General features: G+C 39.7%; 1 protein-coding gene across 2 annotated transcripts; it reads right to left on the reverse strand.

The window, feature by feature from the left end:
* Window positions 1–2683: 2683 nt before the first annotated feature.
* LOC107778992 (phytochrome B-like) lies at window positions 2684–11668 on the reverse strand. 2 transcript variants are annotated; one of them, XR_012705079.1, is made up of 5 exons: window positions 9268–11595; window positions 7208–8015; window positions 4869–4935; window positions 4482–4775; window positions 2801–3535 (listed from the first exon to the last, which is right to left on the reverse strand). XR_012705079.1 is itself a non-coding variant. In XM_016599323.2 (4 exons), the coding sequence occupies exons 1-4, from the start codon at window positions 11345–11347 to the stop codon at window positions 3316–3318; spliced, it is 3402 nt and encodes a 1133-aa protein (XP_016454809.1). In that variant the 5' UTR covers window positions 11348–11668; the 3' UTR covers window positions 2684–3315. The 2 variants fall into 2 exon arrangements, 1 of the variants encoding a protein (XP_016454809.1); XM_016599323.2 differs by lacking the exon at window positions 4869–4935 and having other exon boundaries at window positions 2684–3535; window positions 9268–11668.
* Between the last annotated feature and the right edge of the window lie 8271 nt (window positions 11669–19939).

Genomic DNA, 19939 nt, shown 5'->3' on the forward strand with positions numbered 1-19939 from the left:
CCTAAATAGCACCCCGCGTTTTAGCCCACTTTATCACACCGCATGGCTTCTAGTAGTTACCCTACTAGCCATGCGTATCAAACCCACCTTATCTCACCGCATGTGTTTCAACACCCAGACTTTATACCACTGCATGCATGTCAATAATAACAACAGCACGGCAGAAACCTCGTGCAAACAGCCAAACAATCATCTCAAAAATAACACGAATGACAAAACATAACAACTAAATAAAATGATATTTCACAACTTACACCTTGCCTTAATAGAAACCACGGCCTTTGCAACTCAACACAAAACTCAACAGCAAGACATTTCAAGGATAACAATTTCAAGTAAAGAATTCCACAATTAAATAATGAATGCGGAATTAAAAAAGCAAGTAATTCAACTAAACATGTAGTACAAGTTGCAAATAAGAGATTAGACAAGTAGACATGTGAAATTATACTAAACATGGTGACTATAACAAGCTAAAGTAACTCAATTAAAGCATGAAAAGGAAACTACGTAGCTAAAATCGGAATTTCAATATTTAGCTCGTGTACACACTCGTCACCTTGCGTATACGGCCTTCACATATTACAAATTATCACAACAGTACCAAATCCAAAAGGGGAATTTTCCACACAAGGTTAAACAAGTCACTTACCTCAAACCACGCTAAGTCAATCAACTAGAAGGCCTTTCCCTCAATTTTCCAACTCTGAACGGCTCGAATCTAGCCAAAACAATTATATACTATAAATATAACTGTAGGAAACTAATTTAATTAATGAAATTATGATCTTAGCAAAGAATTGAAAAAGGCCCAAAAAGTCAACCTGGGCCTGCGTCTCGGAACCCGATCAAAATTATAAAAGCGAACACTCATTCGATATCGAGTCCAACCATGCAACAATTACACAAATCCGATACTAAAATCTTACTCAAATCCCCAAAATTTTGCCTAAGAAGTTTCCTTCATTTCCCCCCGATTTTTCAACCCAAATCCCTAATTAAATGATCAAATCAAAGATATAATCATGAAATTTAACCAAAACTAAGTAAGAATCACTTACCCCAATCACTCCTTTGAAAATCTCTCCAAGAATCGCCTCCAACCGAGCTCCCAAAATTAAATTGTGAATTATGAAATAAACCCTCGATTTTGAAACTTAAGTTGTGCTACCCAGTTATTTACACATCGCGATAGCGTAAGACAATTTTTGCCCAGCTCAAATTTACCCTCCGCGATCGCGTAAAAGCACTCGCGAATGCGGATACATACACTGCCTCAACATCGTGTTCGCATCACAGGCTACGCGATCGCATAGCACAACTACCTCAACCCCAGCTTCGCCATTTCTTTTTTGTGAACGCGACTACTTTCACGCATTCCCGATTCACTGGAACCCAGCCTTCCGCGATCGCAGGCCATTTCAAGCGATCGCATAGAATAAATTCTCCCCAATGCCCAATTACCCTTCGCAATCGCATTAATCCATTCGTGATCGCATAGAAGGACACTAGAAGCACCAGATTCAGTAACTCCTCGATGATCCGAAATGCGTCGAACATGGTCCAAATTACACCCGAGGCCACCGAGGCCGCAACCAAGCATACCAACAAGTCCTAAAACATCATACGAACATGCTCGAAGCATCAAATCACATCAACCAACACTAGAATCACGAATTGTGCATCGACTCAAGCCTAAGAACTTATGAACTTCTGAATTTCCAAAACTAATGTCGATTCATACCAAAACAACTCTGATTGACACCAAATTTTGCACACAAGTCATAAATGGCATTACGTACTTATTCCAACTTTCGGAATCGAGATCCGACTCTGATATCAATAAAGTCAATTCCCGGTCAAACTTTCCAAAATCCTCCAACTTTTCAACTTTCGCCAATTTATGCCGAAATGGCCTATGGACCTCCAAATCAACATTCGGACGCGCTCCTTAGACCAAAATCACCATACAGAGCTATTAGAACCATCAAAACTTTATTCTGGAGTCGTCTTCATGCAAGTCAAACTGCGGTCAACTCCTACAACTTAAACTTCCAACTTAGGGAATATGTGTCCCATTTTACCCCGAAACTCACCCAAAACCAAAACCAAACACCCCGGCGAGTCACGTAACCACAATATAATATAGGGGAAGTATAAATTAGGGGATCGGGGCTAAAATACTTAAAACGACCGGCTGGGTTGTTACATTTCATTTTCAGAAGGCAAAAAATTGTGTTTCCTCCTTTGATGAAATTTTTAAACCTGCATCGTACCCGCATAGATTTAAATTTTCTTATTTCGACCCACCCCTCCCCGCACAACATCCCATGTGTCTAAACCTGCCCCGCCCCATTGCCATCCCTGCACGCGCATACACATACATACAATACAATGTTCAGAATGAAGAATGCAATATTGGAGGGTAGGATAGCCAAGACCATTTCCAAATTCATTAACTTATTTCCAGAAATGGAAAGAAGATCTGCTGAATTTACCAGCCACCGACCTAGATAAGAAAGTGAAAAGAATGAATTTGTGCACTAGGGAACTCGCTAAAGTACAAGATGCTAAATCGCCATGTGTACAAGCCATCGATTTTAAGAAAAATACAAACAAACAACAAAATAAATGGTGGAAGCTGAACAAACCCACTCTTGATTGTAGGGGAAATCATTGGCTATTTAACTAAAAGGATGCCCATTCCTGGCAAGAGGAATTTACTCATATAAGATTGTCAGCATATTCATGTTACATAAAAGTGCGGAAATCCTACATACAAAGTGGAGGACACTAATTCTGCCTGGCAACTGGAAACGATGATATTTATTTCGCAGGGACCTTTTAATACATATTATACAGCAATATACTTGTTACAATTCTTCAGAATAGATGCTACCCAGAACAGCTTAGGGATCAATTAATCATGGAAATTTCTTTAATAATGCTAACTATATTCTAATTATTTGGCAATTAGCCATTTACTCTGTCAAGTATTAACCTTGGCAAAAAAGCATGCTATAAGGTGCAACAGCTCTCGTGCAACTTAGTCCATTGCTTAAGCTTCAAAGCAGCATTTTTATGTCAATACTAGGTAGGAGTGGTAAAAGATGCCAGCAAACAGAAGTCACAAAATGTATGAAACGGCTCGTTCAAAACTATTAGCATGATGCCGATTAGTCCCCCATACTTGCTCTCTTGTGTAACCCTGTGTCAAGTTCCATTAAAGGATAAGAGGCATTACCAGAATTTCAACAGCTTGCACTTATTCCAATTTTACGAGATATTACAGGTTAATCTATTACTCCTGTTAGCCTAGCCAACACTCTTTGAACCTCTGCCGGTCATTGGTAGGTCAAGGATGATCAGGAAATAACATCTTTCTGATTCTCTGATATACTGGATTTCTCCATTCATAAGCTTTAAGATTTTTCTGCACATGCTCAGCCCTAGGCCTTCCTTGGTTACCCACCGACTGCTGTGGAACATGTCTTGAACCAATTCAGGAGGAAGCCCTTCACCAGGGCATACAATCCTATACCAAAAACACGAAAGGAAAAAGAGAGAATATTTACTAGTTAAGGTAGTATAGCACACCAAAGAGCGCGCAACTGCTGAAACTTTAAAACCACTACAACTCAATTTTCCGATCCAAGGCCAGAGTTAAACTCTAGAAAAAACAAAGTGCAACCTAGAATGCAGTAAAACACTGGCAGGACGAATATGTTTGGGGGTCCATTTTGGCCCAAGTCAACCCCCAAGAAAGCTAATAAAGTGATACCTAGGATGCTAATAAACACAAACCCTGCAGAAGTACTTGATTGGGGATATATTTTACATCTCTAATGAAAAATGTTTGGCTATTAAGTACCACACAAACACCATGAAAAAGTATGTAAGATTAAACTTCAAAATCAAAAGATTAAGGCTATGCTCCTGCTAATTCCTATCTCTGGGTTGAGATAATAGTATCTTAGTTATGAAGGCCACCAACGTTGTTGTCTATAAGTCAATGAAAGGCAATAGAAGAAGGCAGTTATGATACAAATGAATAAGAGATGGCGTATGAAGAGAGACAGAAGGGTAAAAGCTATATGTAGAGAAAAGGTGCAAGTCCAAAATGCACCTTCCACTTAAGCTTGAATGTTGTAGCCCCTACTGTAAATAGTCATGTGTCTAAACATACATGAAATTTATACTTCTCTTAACGTTACATTAAAATTCATTGGGTCATAAATCTCATATTTCAACATGCCTGCTGGAGCAATCAGAAATATAATCAACTAAGTAGCCTACAGAAAACAGCCCTGAAAGGAAGGACTCAAATAGGCAGTAGATGGCATTCAAATGACAGCTTCCACTTCAAGAACCATTTAAGAAATCAAGGTTGCATGATAAAGACGAGAGTTATTATTTACTACAGCGCATCTGCCAGTGGAACAATTAAATAAAATAAAGGAAGAGTAAATTATAGAATGTACCTGAATTCAATATGCACAACAGTTACTTCATCAGATATTTGCTTCATATTTGGCTGAAGTTGGATCTCTACCCACCCATCAGGTGATGGTGCATACCGTACCATGTTAAGCAAGAAATCTGCCAAGACCTGTTGAATTCTCACTTGATCACCATGTACTGTTAATGTCTTAATTTCCTCTGGAATATCCCTGATTAATTGCACACTTCTTTCCCTCAGCAATAACATCACTTGGCTAACAACAGCATCTATTACACTCCCAAGAAAAAATTCTTCTTTCTCAAGGGTCAGAGAACTGTTAGAAGATCAAAGATAAGTCAAATTATGCGAGGAAAAAGGTTGCTAATTCTACATAGAATTGTATGAAGATATGGACTTTGGGACTTACTCAACCCCAAAACTATTGTCCAAGTCCATAGAAAGAGATCCAGGAGCGGCTCAACAGATTTGGTGACCTAAAGCCAAACTTCAATATAGGGCCTTACATTTTTTTTTAAAAAAATCTTCATATACAATTTTATGTGAAATCTATTTTTTCTAGCTCTTTTAGATGCAAAATGATTAATTATTTTCTTATAATCGATTTTTTCTTTTAATTCTTTTATAATTGATAATAAAGCCAATACATTTGATCTTTCTTGAGACATTGTTGATCTTAAATAAGATTTTAATAAATTTAATTTTAAAAAACTTCTTCCGGCTGAGGCAACTCTTACATGAACTATTTTTGACTTAGTTTTTGATCGATTGCTAAAAATTTATCTAAAACTCCTCTGTGAGATTGTATTAAGTTTTGCAATTCTTCTATTTTTTGGCGTTTTGAGTAATCTGATTCACATTTTCTAGTTTACAAACTTAATTACAATAAATAATATATATTGTAATATATATATATATATAATAAATAATATATATATATATATATATATATATATATATATATATATATATATATATAAACACACACACACACAAGTAAAAATATAAAAAAGAATATAAAAGTAGCAATAGAACATGATTGTAGATGTTGGTAATTCACTGCTTCAAATCTTGTTGCACCGCTGAAGTCCGAGATTGAACAAAGAAGATATGCAAACTTTTTCCAATGCACTTCAATCCTTGATTTCTTACAAAATAATAGATTTTGTAAAAGAATGAAAAAAAGAGAGTAAATGAATAGTTCTTGTGTGAACGAAAAAGTAAAGGGAAGCATAATTTGGGATATATATACCCCACGAATGTTAAATGTAAATGACCCAAAAAAAAAAAAAGGCTAACATTCACACTTAAGGTAATGATCTGGATTACCTATTTTCCTTGATTTTATTACCCATTTTCCTCAGTCAAGTCACATTATTAATAAACCCCGAAATTTTTTCCTTTTTTTGATCAAAATTTTGTACTTCTTATCTTAATTCAATATTTTTTATTAAAAAAAAGTAACTATACAACTAGTCAACCTATCAGGAAATGGGGCCTCTAAGCTAGTGGGGGCCTAAAGCACTTGCCTTAGTGGCTTGTGCATTGAGCCGGCACTAAGGAGACCACCAACCCATTCTCTAACCAATGTGGGACTCTAACCCACTCTAACACCCCCTCGCACACCCAGACTGCCAACTGGAGCATGGACAATATAACACGGGGACCAAACGGGAATAGACCTGACTCTGATACCATGTGAAATATGGATCTTTGGCCTAACTCCACCCCGAAGCTAGTTCCTAAGGGGAGGATTGCCCAAGTCCATATAAGGAGACCAGCAGCCCATTCTCCAACCAATGTGGGACCCTAACCCACTCTAACAAATTGAAATACATGCCATAATTCCCTCCCGCACCCCACAGAACAACAATATAAAAAAAATTCAAAATTTTTAAACTTCACATGGTCTAGACAATATGCAGGAAATAGCTCTCAAAAACCAACTTGTGTTTGTGCCGAGAAACTAGTCTAGCTTGCAAATACGAAATGTGTTTGTGTGTCGCTGAGAAACTAGGTTGCAATAAGAAGTGCATACCTTATGCATCTACCCTAGATATTCAAAAGAAAATCTACTATTAGACAGAAACCATTGCTCATTCAGCTAGTCCAGATTGCTTAACTTCAATTTGTTCAAGTTAAATCTGAGTCAACATTGCAGTCCAGCTAGTCTTCGTTCCAAAATTCTAGACATCAAAGTATAATGTAACACATGCTATAAGAATGGGATCATAGGAGAGTAGCTTCGATACTTTCATCATTAGGACCTCAACTGCCAGATCACAACTGAGATAAGATATGCATCTTTCCAGGTGAACTATCACCTGAAATCATAGTAAAACATCTGCACCATAGCTCATACTATAAAGTCAATTTCAGCCTATCGTTCATCTAAAAGAAGCTCCCGCATTTATTTTGGCTCCAGAGGTACACTAGAATATATAATATATCATGGATAAAGAGATACTCCCTCTATTCCATTTTATGTGGCACTCTTAACTAAAGATCCTTTCTACATTTGGAAACAATTTAACTTTAAAATTCTCATTCTACCCTTAATGACATTGCTTTTATAGCCACATATATGTCATGGCATGTTTAAGACCACAGGTCCACATATTCTGAAAAGTCTTTTTTTTCTTTCTTAAATTTCGTTCCCAGTCAAATACCGCCACATAAAATGAAACGGAGGAAGTATGAATTTCAAAAAAGCTTATTAACAAGCACAATTGAACAAAACAGACTTACCCATCCTCAATGTTTTCCAGGTCAACATCCCTTATGATCTTAGACATCTGCCTCTCACAAGCAGTACTTGTCTCCAGATACTGCTTCTGGTTTTCTGTCAAATCTGTCGCCTCCAACAATGAATTTGTAAAGCGTATACCATTCAAAGGACTCTTTATTTCCTGACAAAGGTATGCCAACTCTTTCATCTGAGAATAACACTTCTTGTCCTGTTGCCTTTGAACTCTTAGAGCTTGCTGCAATTCAGGACTGGCTATCTGTATGAAACAGAAAGCCCCGATAATCTGGCCCTCCATATTGACTCTCTTGTTCGCAGTCAAAAGAGCTTGCACATATTTCCCATTACGGTCAAAAAAGGAAAATGGAAACTTGTCCGTTTCCTGGCCTCCAATTGCATTATGCAACACGATCATGAACTTTGTCATGGCATCTGGACCCTTGAGACGGCAACAACTTCCAAAAGTCTCACCAACTAACATTTTTCCAATGATCTCCCCTCTAGACCAACCAGTGAGCTTTTCCATGGCAGTGTTCCACTCAGAGCAACAAGTGTTCTCATCTGACGCAAATATGGGTGGGATCAGAGGATTGGGACTGTGCACAATGGCCTTGTAATCACCTTGGATGTGAATAAACTTGTCCATTACAACTTTTTGCCCAGTAACATCCTGGCCAACAAAACAAACACCAACAATGTTGTTTGTGTAATCTTTGCTAGAGCAAGCATTAACCACCACAAAAACAGCCTTCTTCAGTTGCTCAGATCCAAATGTCCTTAACTTTATTTCTACATTTTTATCTTCTTCGCCTGCAGTAGTAGGCTACAATATTAGTTTCATTTCCTTTTAGTTGTCTGTTGCAGCAAAATTGAGTAGGAAAGGAGCCGGGTTGCTACCAATTATTTCAGTTACAAACTATGCAAGAGTCAACCTACACACAGAATACAGAGAGAAGGTTCTCTACAATCAGGAATTAACCTAAATCTGTACATGTACGTTTTCACTTCAGAATTCAGATAGGCATATTTACTGCCATGACGATGAGATTAAGGTAATACCAAATCACCTAAGATTTACCAAAAATGAAAACTAAAAATTGAAACTGACCTGCAAAGAAACAGAAAGCTATAACCTGATAATCATAGAAAGCTTGTACAGAAGTTCATAAAGATTTTGTAATCAAACTCTAGATTATTTCTCAAGCATCCATGTTGGGTAGCTTAAGACATGGCACTGTTCGAAGATGCTTAGTCTAATCAAAACTATGGTAATCTTCAAAATGTTTGGTATTAAATCGTTATTGTTGTCTAATAACAGAAACCATCATTGTTGTCTAATAATAGAAATTAAAGTATCAAATTTGAAAAACAGATGCAACGTGATGCAGGAAAGAAGTTAACAGCTCGGTGACAGGCTAAAATTCTCTGGTGCCAAAGGTGAACATGTGATCCTGAATGTTATCCGCAAGTCAATCCTCATAACCACATATGTACTAATTGTTTTGCAGTAAAAGTGGGACTATGGAAATCAATAAAATTTGAACGCATCCAAAATGCCAGATTATGCTTAAGGGCACATTCGGTTAAAGTGTACTTGTTCTAGACAAACTCTACCAAGAAAAGTAAGGATCAGAATAAACTTCTAAAAAATGGCACAAGTAGAGTGGAATGGATATGAAGGTTCATCTAAGTCGATTCCAACTAGTTTGGGATTGAGAGCTAGTTGATTGATTCACTTGGTTTTGTGCATAATACCTCTCCATTTAGCCGCACCCAATGCCCTGACCCTCCACCCCCAACACACAAAAAACAAGACTTCATGCTTCAGCGGACAAATTCAACAAGATTAAGTGAACATATGTCAACCAAATTTCTTTGCATGATTTCAGGATTCAGAGTAAAGAAAATCACTAAAAGCCCATGATTTCTTCGCTCCCAATTTTCAAATACAAAGAAGAGCAAAGGTAAGACTGCACCACTCATGTAACGCAAAGGAACTCCACAACTAACAAAACTGTGATATCATTTGGAAATGAAGAAGCAATAAATAGACAATTATGACCTCTCAGAGCATTGAAGAGAAGCTTTTCAGCAGTCTCCTGTGACTCTTTATGCACAAGATCATGAACCAAGGACTTCCCCATTGCTTCTTCAACAGATAAATCTGTCAATTCAGCGACCTTTGCATTCCACCCATTTATGCAACCATCGACATCAACAGCAAATATGGGAGCAGTTGCAGTCTCTATCAATCTAACCATTTCTCTGGCAACAGAACTCAGTTCATCTATCCCTTGCAACTCCATTTCCCCAAGCTGAGCATGCACAACAGCCTTAGAATTACTTGCCTCGGCATCCTTAAATGAATCTCGCAGAATAAGCTGCAGAGAGTGAATTGCATCCATTTCTGCATTTTCCCATGGTAAGCTCCGGCTTTTAACAACTTCCAGAAATGCCTTGAAGGAAGAACGTGGATGCATTCTCTGCCCGTCATCCTTGTCTTCAGGATGATGCTTTGCACCACCCCACTTTATCTCTTTCGCTGTATGGGAGCGAAACCAAAATAAGAAATCTTTAGAAGTTATATAAGCAACAGCCATACCACAAACTGCATCACCAAGCAAAGCTGCCCCAGGATATCCTGCATCAGCCAAACTGTCAGTACTTAAACCTGTTGAGTCCCCATGGTAAGTCAATAACCACTCCACAATGTCCTTTATCTGAGCTTCAGTTGGTGTAACGCCTAATGGATAGTACTTCCCCTGGCAGTACAGAGCAGCGCCATCGCACTTCACAAGGTCCATAATACTGGGGCTCTGGATAACAATCCCCGTAGGTGAGTCTCGAAGGAGCATGTCACATAACAGTGTTTGTGTCCTCAAAACATGTTTCTCAGACAACTGTGATGCCAGTTGCAACTCCATGTTCAATTGGAGTCCAAAGGCCTGCATAAGGAATTCACAGGCATACCGAAGAGGGAATGGAATGCACCTAGCAGAAGTATGGTGTCCAACAACCAAGCCCCACAGCCTCATTGAACTTCGGCCCCCAACAGCTTCCTCATCGTTTCCATTGATAATAACTGCTAGTGTTAATGACGCAATAGACCCCATATTTGCCATGTACTGCGCGTGGCAACCATGAGGGGCTCTAAGTGTGGAACCAACTAAACATAAAGGCTGCATCAGTGATTCATCCTGAACAACCCGCACAGGGGTGGCATGGCAGTCCACAATCATTCTTACCCTGTTCTGCTTAAACAAAAACCGCGAAGCTTGAGGAATGTCGGTAGCAGGATAATGCAAACCAATATAGGGCTCTAAATCTGGTCTTTTGCTCTCAGCCACTACCTCCCCGTGCTCATCCTCATGAAATTTATATACCATAACCCGATCATACCCAGTTAACTCCCTCACACTCTCAACCACAGTATCACACAAAAGCTTAACATCCCCACCAGGAAGTGATTGCAAATGAGAAATAGCCCTCACAGCAAGTTTTTGTGACTGCACTGCGCCAGCAATGGATAAAGCAGGGTCCTCTGTTCTAGCAGGCTCCAAATCAATTACAATCCCGACATCAACCCTATGCAAAATTGCGTAAAATGGCTTGCCAGAATTCTTGGAATGAATCCAAATAGGATTCAGCAAAGTGATCTCGCGCGCCCCAAATGCTCTTTCTAGCAAAACAGAGCTAGAAGGAGTAAAAAGGGTCCTAACATCAGTTCCAACAGTGAGGATCTCAGGCCGCTCAAGGCTTGGAACTGATTGTGGAGTTAGACTAAGCATTTCGCACGCATTTTCGCTGTAAGCAATAACACGAAAACTAGCCTCATCTACAGCTATCATACAACCAAAAGGCTGAATATGACCCCCTCTTTGGATTTTAGTCAAATAAGCAGTAATTTGCTGTTCAGGAACAACAGATTGTGTAGTAGTTTTAATAGACTGTGAATAATCAAAAGACTTGCCAGACTCACCAGATTGTTCAAACACAGCATGAAGCCTAGCATCAGCCGTGTACTGTGCTATGGCTTTGCTTATTGAATCTTTGTAATTAACATTACTTGTGCCTGAAGATTGAGCTTGAACTTGACCTTGACCTGACTGATGAGAATGCTTTGTTCTACTTCCAGAAGCCATTTTTTCTCACAACTTTTCTTGGTTTAACATGGAAAAAGAAATGGATTGATAACCCTAAAAGAGATTTGACCTTTGGGAAGTTCTACCAGAGTAGTAAGCTGAAAAGAGATTGAACTTTGGGTTGAATTTAGAAATGGGGTTGTGACAATTTTATACTAGTACTAGTTGTGAGTAATATGGTGGATTATAAATTTTCGTGAAAATGGAATATGCTAGCAAAAAAGAACTACTATCTGGTTTTGTTTGATAAAAAAAAAAGGTCTATGTTGGTTTGACCCAACCCATTGCTTTGATTGGGCAAAATAAAATTTCTTATTCTGCAGTGAATTTTTTAATAATATTTGGGTATTTTATTAGATTAATATTCTGAGGTGGAAATATGTGCGGATATGGGGAAATGGCGTCAAGAAAAGCAGTGGCTGAGAGTTCATGTTTGAAACTTGGCCACGTGGCAAATGTAAGATTAAAAATTAATAAATTAAATGCTACTGTTGTCTGGTGCATTCATGTTTGGGCTACTGTACTTGTCCTTCGCGTCCACCACACGTGACCAATTTGCTTTGGGCACACTCATTAAGAAAATATTAAATTCTAAATAAAAATAGTTAATATAACTAAATTATTCTTAATTAAATGTTACAGCATAATATAGCATGTTTGGCCAAGCTATTTTTTAGGCCAAAAGTGCTTTTTTGGCCAATGTTTGGCCAAACTTTTGAAAGGAAAAAAGTGTTTTTGAGTTTTGTAGAAGCAGAAAAAAGTAGGTTCTCTCCAAAAGCACTTTTCTAAGAAGCACTTTTGAGAAAAATACACTTAGAAACAGTTTTTAAAAACTTGGTCAAACATTAATTACTGTTCAAAAGTATTTTTCTAAACACAAATTACTTCTCACCAAAAGCACTTTTTTTAAAAGTACTTTTGAGAAAAGCGCTTCTCAAAATAAGTTGATTTTAGAAGTTTGGCCAAACGGGCTATTAATGTGAGGAGTAAAATATTTTTTAGAAATTTTGAAAAAATAAATTAAATTTTTTCTTAATTATATAAATAAATATTTATTTTGGACCGAAAGAAATACTATTTAAGAATTCGAATCATCCGTATGGGATAAGCAATAGTAATTGGATTGGAACGTGATGTGTTGGTAATTTTATCTCGTGAGGGGGGAAAGAAAAGAAGATAAAAAGAGGAACTCGACGATTATAGTGGTATTGGTGGGGGCAAAGTGATGTCTATTCTCTTTCATATCACACTGCCCTCCCACGTGAAGTTCGTACTATTATTGACTCCCGTCTTGTCCACTCTCCATTCCCCTTCAATTTCGTCTCTCCGTGCTGCAAAGAGCAAACCTCAGCTTCGTTTATTTTAAGTTATACAAAGGATCATTGAAGGTTTCTCATATGACTGAAACCTTAATGGGTTTATTAGTCTAATGATTCAAAATTTGAACTCGAAATTTGTATTTATTTTGTTAACACATATTGTGTACGGTTATAATAGGGCATGCCCGCTTTTGCCATTTAATCGAGACCAGGGAATCACATCAAGGGTCCGTCTCGTAATGGATCAGGCCAGGGCACGAAGACAAGGTATCAGGCTCGAGAATCGAGGTGCTCGCCGAGGTCGAGGCCAACAGCGATCGAGACCAAATATGACTTCGGATGAAGCGCAATAACGGAAAGGCGAGGTATCCGTAACCGGTCGAAGATCACGGCGAAAATCCTGGAACATATCAAATTAAGGGTGGCTATTTATGCCAATAATGGGATTTACTTCCGTAATTAGAATTGTACCATAGATAGGATTCTTCTACTATATAAAGAGGATTCCGATCTCTTTGTAATCACCTTACATGGACACAGATAAAAGCAATACAACATTCTCTCTTTAATTTACATTCTCTTGTTTATCAACTTGTTGAATTTTAATCGTTCTAGCATAACTAGCTCGAGGGTATTCAAGCTCGAGGGCTCTGTCCAAACGCTGGTTAGCTTTATATTGTTGTCAATTTCCATCACTTATTTTTACGTTTATCAATTGGTATTAGGTGAGATCACATATCCTTAAAACAACATTATAAGTTTAATTGTTATCCAATTTCTAGGGTAAACAGTTTGGCGCCCACCGTGGGGATAAGGATAATAGTGATTGCCTAGTATTAATCCTCATAACACACATTGTTTTTACACTTGTTCTTGTAAGTGTCTTTGATTTCAGGAATCAACATGTCAAACTCTCAAGCAGTGCCCACTCACACAGACACCGGCCTTGGTCTTCATGGCGAGAACGAGCACATAGTCGCCCCGGAAAACGGAGTACCTCCAATCGATCCCGATGGACCACAGGCCGTAGATCCAGTCGATGTCAATTCTCGTATTGCGATTCATGAAAATTTAGGCGCCGACCCAGAAAATAGCGTCCGCAGAGACGCCCGGGCAGCCGATCAAGACGCACATAGTGGTGAAGAAGGCGAGATTAGCCTTCGAATGATATTTGAAATGTTGCAGACTTTGCAGCTTGCTCCAAAATAAGAATCGAGCACCAAGCAGAATCAAACTCGATGCATCACAGGAAGTTATTCACAGGATCGAGCCTATACCGGAAAAATCGAACAATAACGGATCAGGAACTGACCCCGTCATCATGAAAATGTTCGAAGATCTAAATAAACGGATCGAATCAGGAGAAAATAAAATTGAGGCTAAGGATAAAAAGGTAGAAACACACAACTCACGGGTGGATCAAATACCGGGGGCACCCCCGATTTTAAAGGGTTTTGATTTGAAGAAGTTCATACAAAAGCCTTTCCCGCCAAGTGCGACTCCGAAGCCCATTCTGAAGAAATTCTGTATGCAAAAATTTCCAAGTACAATGGAACCACTGATCCTAATGAGCACGTCACTTCTTATACATGCGCAATAAAAGAAAATGACTTAGAAGATGATGAAATTGAATTTGTTCTATTGAAATTTTTTGGAGAAACTTTATCGAAGAGGGCAATGATATGGTACCACAATTTGTCGCTCAATTCCATCGATTCCTTCGCCATCCTTGCTGATTTGTTCATTAAGGCACACGCCGGATCAATAAAGGTCGCGACTAGGAAATCGGACCTCTTCAAAGTAAGACAAAAGGACAACGAAATGCTAAGGGAATTTGTATCTTGGTTCCATATGGAACGCATGGACCTACCCCCGGTCACCGATGATTGGGTTGTCCAAGCCTTCACTGAAGGTTTGAACGAGAGAAGTTCGATAGCATCGCGACAACTTAAACAGAATTTGATTGAATATCTAGATGTGACCTGAGCCGGTGTACATAACCAATACCAGTCAAAGATTAGAGTCAAGGATGATCAGTTAGGAGCCCCTTCCGATTCCGTTTATCCAAATAGATTCGAAGGCAGGATTCAAAGAGACATAGACAGAGAGCCCCGATCAAACAGAGACTGGTACCGACCATACAACGCAGATCATAGAAACAATGGACCAGGACGTAATCATGATCGAAGGAATGATCGAGGACAAAACTCCCGAGGGCTCTTGAGTAAGAGCGGCTTCGATAAACATGTTGAGCCCAAAGAAGCGCCATGATTATCAGAATACAACTTCAGCGTCGATGCGTAGGGTATTGTATCAGCCATTGGACAGATCAAAGATACTAGATAGCCCAGACCCTTACAGTCCAACCCAGCTCAAAGAAACCCTAATCAAATATGCAAATACCATGGAACCCATGGTCACAAAATCGAAGACTGCAGGCAATTAAGGTCATCTTCGAGAGTTCTTGAGTGATCGAGCTAAAAATCATTTCAGAGACAGGGATGCAAACAGGAAAAACGAGCAGGAGGAACCACAACACGTAATTAATATGATCGTTGGTGGGGTCGATATTCCTCTGGGCCCAATATTTAAATGCACTAAAGTTACAATCACAAGGAAGAAGCTTACCCAGGACTACTTAACAGAAGATACCTTGTCTTTCAATGATGAGGATGCAAAAGGGATCGAACAACCTCACAACGACGCACTGGTAACATCTATCCTTATGAATAAAATTCAAGTTAATCGTGTGTTGGTTGATCCAGGTATCTTGGAAAATATTATTCGATCAAGGGTTGTAGAGCAACTCGCCCTCCAAGATCAAATCATACCTACAGCTGGAGTACTTAACGACTTCAACATGGCGAGTGAAACCACCAAAAAGGAAATCATTTTGCCAGTAAACATGGCCGGAACTATCCAAGAAACGAAGTTCCATGTAATCAAAGGTGATATGAGGTACAACGCGCTGCTTGGAAGACCTTGGATCCATAATATGAGGGATGTACCTTCAACGCTTCATCAAGACTTAAAATTCCCAACATCAGAAGGAATCAAAACGATGTACGGCGACCAACCAGCAGCCAAAGAGATATTTGCAATTGATGAGGTAATACCAGTATCAGCACTAATATCAACAAAGGGACCAGAATCAAAGGAAAAGAAAGAAGTCAAATAGAAACTACAGTCGCTGGCCTCGACCAGATCAGAACAGCAGAAAATTTTCGAGGATGATGATTATATGATACCTCGAACCTTCGTAATCATTAATGATTCTGATGCCACGAAGTCAACGGTTGAAGAGCTGGATTAAGTCGTACTAATCAAGCATCTGCCCGATCGAAAGGTATACATGGGCACGGGGTTAACTCCCGAGCTCAGGGAAAAACTCATTAAATTCCTTATTAAAAATATGGATTGTTTTGCTTGGTCCCACCTTGACATGACAGGGATCCCACCAGAGATTAACACTCATCGATTGAGCTTGGACCCAAAGTTCAGACCGATAAAGCAAAAGAGAAGGCTACAATCCGAGGTAAAGCATGCATTCATCAAGGATGGGGTAACCAAACTTCTCAAAATAGGATCTATCCGGGAAGTAAAATATCCCAAATGGTTAGCAAACGTAGTTATAGTCCCCAAGAAAGGGAATAAGCTAAGAATATGCGTAGACTACAAAGACTTAAACAAAGCATACCCTAAAGACTCCTTTCCTTTGCTGAATATCGATTGCATAATCGATGCCACGGCCGACCACGAGATCCTCAGCTTTCTCGATGCCTACTCCTGGCACAACCAAATATAAATGAGCTAGGAGGATCAGGAAAAGACTTTGTTTATTACTAAGTATGGTACTTATTGATATAATGTAATGTCGTTTGGACTAAAAAATGCTGGTGCTACCTATCAATGCCTAGTAAACCGAATATTCGAAGAATAAATAGGTAAATCAATGGAGGTTTATATTGATGGCATGCTAGTTAAGTCTCTACGCGAAGAGGTCCATTTGACACATTTGCAGGATACCTTCAACATATTGAGAAAATACAACATGAAGCTCAATCCCGAGAAATGCGCATTCGGGGTCAGTTCGGGCAAGTTCCTCAACTTTATGGTGTCAAATCAGGGAACCAAGATCAATCCCGATAAAATCAAAGCAATAGAAGATATCACAGTCGTGGATAGAGTTAAGGCCGTACAAAGATTAACATGGGGGATATCCGTCTTAGGCCAGTTCATCTCGAGGTCTTCGGATCGAAGTCACAGGTTCTTCTCACTGCTCAAAAAGAAGAACAATTTCTTACGAGCAACTTTACTTATATTTGGCAGTATCGGACGTTGCGGTAAGTGATGTCCTAATTTGAGAGGAGCAAGGTACGCAATTTCTTGTTTACTATGTTAGCCGAACTTTAGGTGAAGCCGAGACCCGGTACCCACACTTAGAAAAATTAGCGCTTACTCTAATAAGCGCCTCTAGGAAATTAAAACGGTATTTTCAATGTCACCTAATTTATGTTGTAACCATTTAACCCCTTCGCAACATTTTACACAAGCCCGAACTCTCGGGCCGACTGGCCAAATGGGCCATCGAAATTAGTGGGTATGATATCGAGTATCAACCCCGAACGACCATCAAGTCTAAAATCTTAGCAGACCTCATGGCCAACTTTACGTCTGCCCTCGTACCCGAGATCAAAAAGGAACTATTGCTTAAATCGGGAACATCCTCGGGAGTGTGGACCCTTTTCACAGATGGCGCTTCAAATGTGAAAGGGTCCTGGGCTAGGCATCGTTTTGAAGCCACCCATAGGCAGTACAATTAGACAATCCATCAAAACCCCTAAGTTGACTAACAATGAGGCCGAGTATGAGGCCATGATTGCAGGTCTCGATCTGGCTAAAAGTTTGGGAGCAGAGGTCATCGAGGCCAGGTTCGATTCCCTACTTGTGGTTGACCAAGTCAACAAGACCTTCGAGGTTCGAGAAGATTAAATGCAGAGGTACTTGGACAAACTACAGGTAACCCTACACCGGTTTAAAGAATAGACACTACAGCATGTACCTTGAGAGCAGAACAGTGAGGTCGATGCCCTTGCAAATTTGGGGTCATCAGTCGAAGATGACGAAATTAGCTCCGGGACTATCGTACAACTTTCAAAGTCAGTAGTCGAAGAAGTCCACGCCGAAATAAACTCCACAAGCCTAATTTGGGATTGGAGCAACAAATATATTGATTATCTAAAGAACGGGAAGCTTTCGTCAAACCCTAAGGAATCGAGGACTCTGCGAACAAAAATTGCATGATTCACATTGGTCGAAGATGGAACATTGTACAGAAGGATTTTCTATGGACCGTTGGCAATATGTTTGGGTCCGGGAGACACCGACTACGTCCTACGAGAAATTCACGAGGGTACTTGGGGGAACCATTTCGGTACCAAATCACTGGTTCACAAAGTAACTAGAGCAGGGTACTATTGGGTCAATATGGAAAAAGATACTAAGGAGTTCGTTCAAAAATGCGACAAATGCCAAAGACATGCACCGATGATCCACCAGCCCGGAGAGCAACTTCATTCAGTCATATCCCCATGGTCGTTCATGAAATGGGGAATGGATATCATTAGCCCTCTACCATCAGCCCCAAGTAAAGCTAAATTCATTTTATTTATGACTGACTATTTCTCTAAGTGGGTTGAAGCACAGGCTTTCAAGAAAGTCAGAGAAAAAGAAGACTTCATCTGGGATCGCATCATATGCCGATTCGGGATACTTGCCGAGATAGTATGCGATAATGGAAAATAATTTATCGGTAGCAAAATAACGAAGTTCCTCGAGGATCACAAAATAAAAAGGATATTATCGACGTCGTATCATCCTAGTGGGAACGGATAGGTCGAATCAACAAACAAGACCATCATTCAGAATCTAAAGAAAAGATGGAACGACGCCAAGTGAAAATGGAGAGAAATTTTTCCCAAAGTCATTTGGGCGTATCGAACAACGTTAAAATCTAGTATGGGGGCAACACCATTCTCCTTAGTATATGACGCAGAAGCCCTAATCCTAATCGAGGTCGAGGAACCCAGCGTCAGGTTTTAATACACAACGGAAGAATCGAATCACGAGGCTATGAACACAAGCCTCAAATTGCTAGATGAAAAATGGGAAGCCGCCCTCGTCAGAATGGCAGCACAGAAGCAGCGCATCAAAAGAGCCGAAGGGCTATTATATTGTTGAGTTTGAGAATCCGCCCTCGCTCAACTGAAACCTAAGGTTTTTTTTCTACTCCGAGTTCGAGCAAGTACTCACTCGATTATAAAGATTATTCTAATCTAACTTCGACAAAATTTTTGCAAGGCAACGAAGTAAGTCAAAATTCTCACAAGATATAAAGTATATCATAATTATCATAAGGCGAAAAGCAAAATAGAGTTTTCACAAAACAGAAATTGGAGACGAGTCAGAAAGAAAAGGGCTCTTTCATATATGCAAAAATATTTACAAGGATCACTCATACACAATAAAGGTCAAAGAAGAAAAAATTCTATGTGCCTAATCCTTTCCGGGAACCTTATCTTCATCTTCACCGCCCTCGAAACCACTCACGCTCCCAGAATCATCATCGTCGGAAGAGAGCAACGCTTTAGCTTCAATCTCAAGCTCCTTCGCACTCTCGATCTCGATGGCAAGGTCAAAGCCACGAGCATGTATCTCCTCGAGAGTCTCTGTCCAAGATTGGCATTTGGCATGCTCGGCAATACAGAATGCTCGAACCTGAGCAGCATCAGAAATTTCCTTTGCTCGAGCATAAGCAGTTTCAGCATCAGCTCGGTAGACGACCACGACCTCCTCCGCATCAGCCTTTGCTTTTTCTGCCTCAATTGTGGCCTTTGCAAGCTCGGCGACAAATCGAGCCTCGAGCTCCTCGATTTTCTTGGTTCGGGCTGAGTTTTCCTCCTTCATGCTTTGAAGCTGACATTCGGCCGATGACAATTGAGTTCGAGCAGCCTCTTTCTACGAGGTAAGGCGATCCATGTTTTGTTTCCACCCCAAAGTCTTCACCTCCTTCATCTTGGCCTCCTCGCGAAGTTGCTCGATTTTTTCGGCCTTTTGTTGAACCTGCAGGATCGAAGTATTAGTCTCTATCCCTGAGATAATACATCACACTTCTAAAAAAAATTCATTACCTGCTCAATCAGGTCGGTTTGCTCTTTATGGGTTGTGGCCAATTCGGCTCGGAGGACCTTGATCTCCTCTCTTTTTTTGCCCA

This window comes from Nicotiana tabacum, chromosome 22, assembly GCF_000715075.1.
Source record: "Nicotiana tabacum cultivar K326 chromosome 22, ASM71507v2, whole genome shotgun sequence".
NCBI lineage: Eukaryota > Viridiplantae > Streptophyta > Magnoliopsida > Solanales > Solanaceae > Nicotiana > Nicotiana tabacum.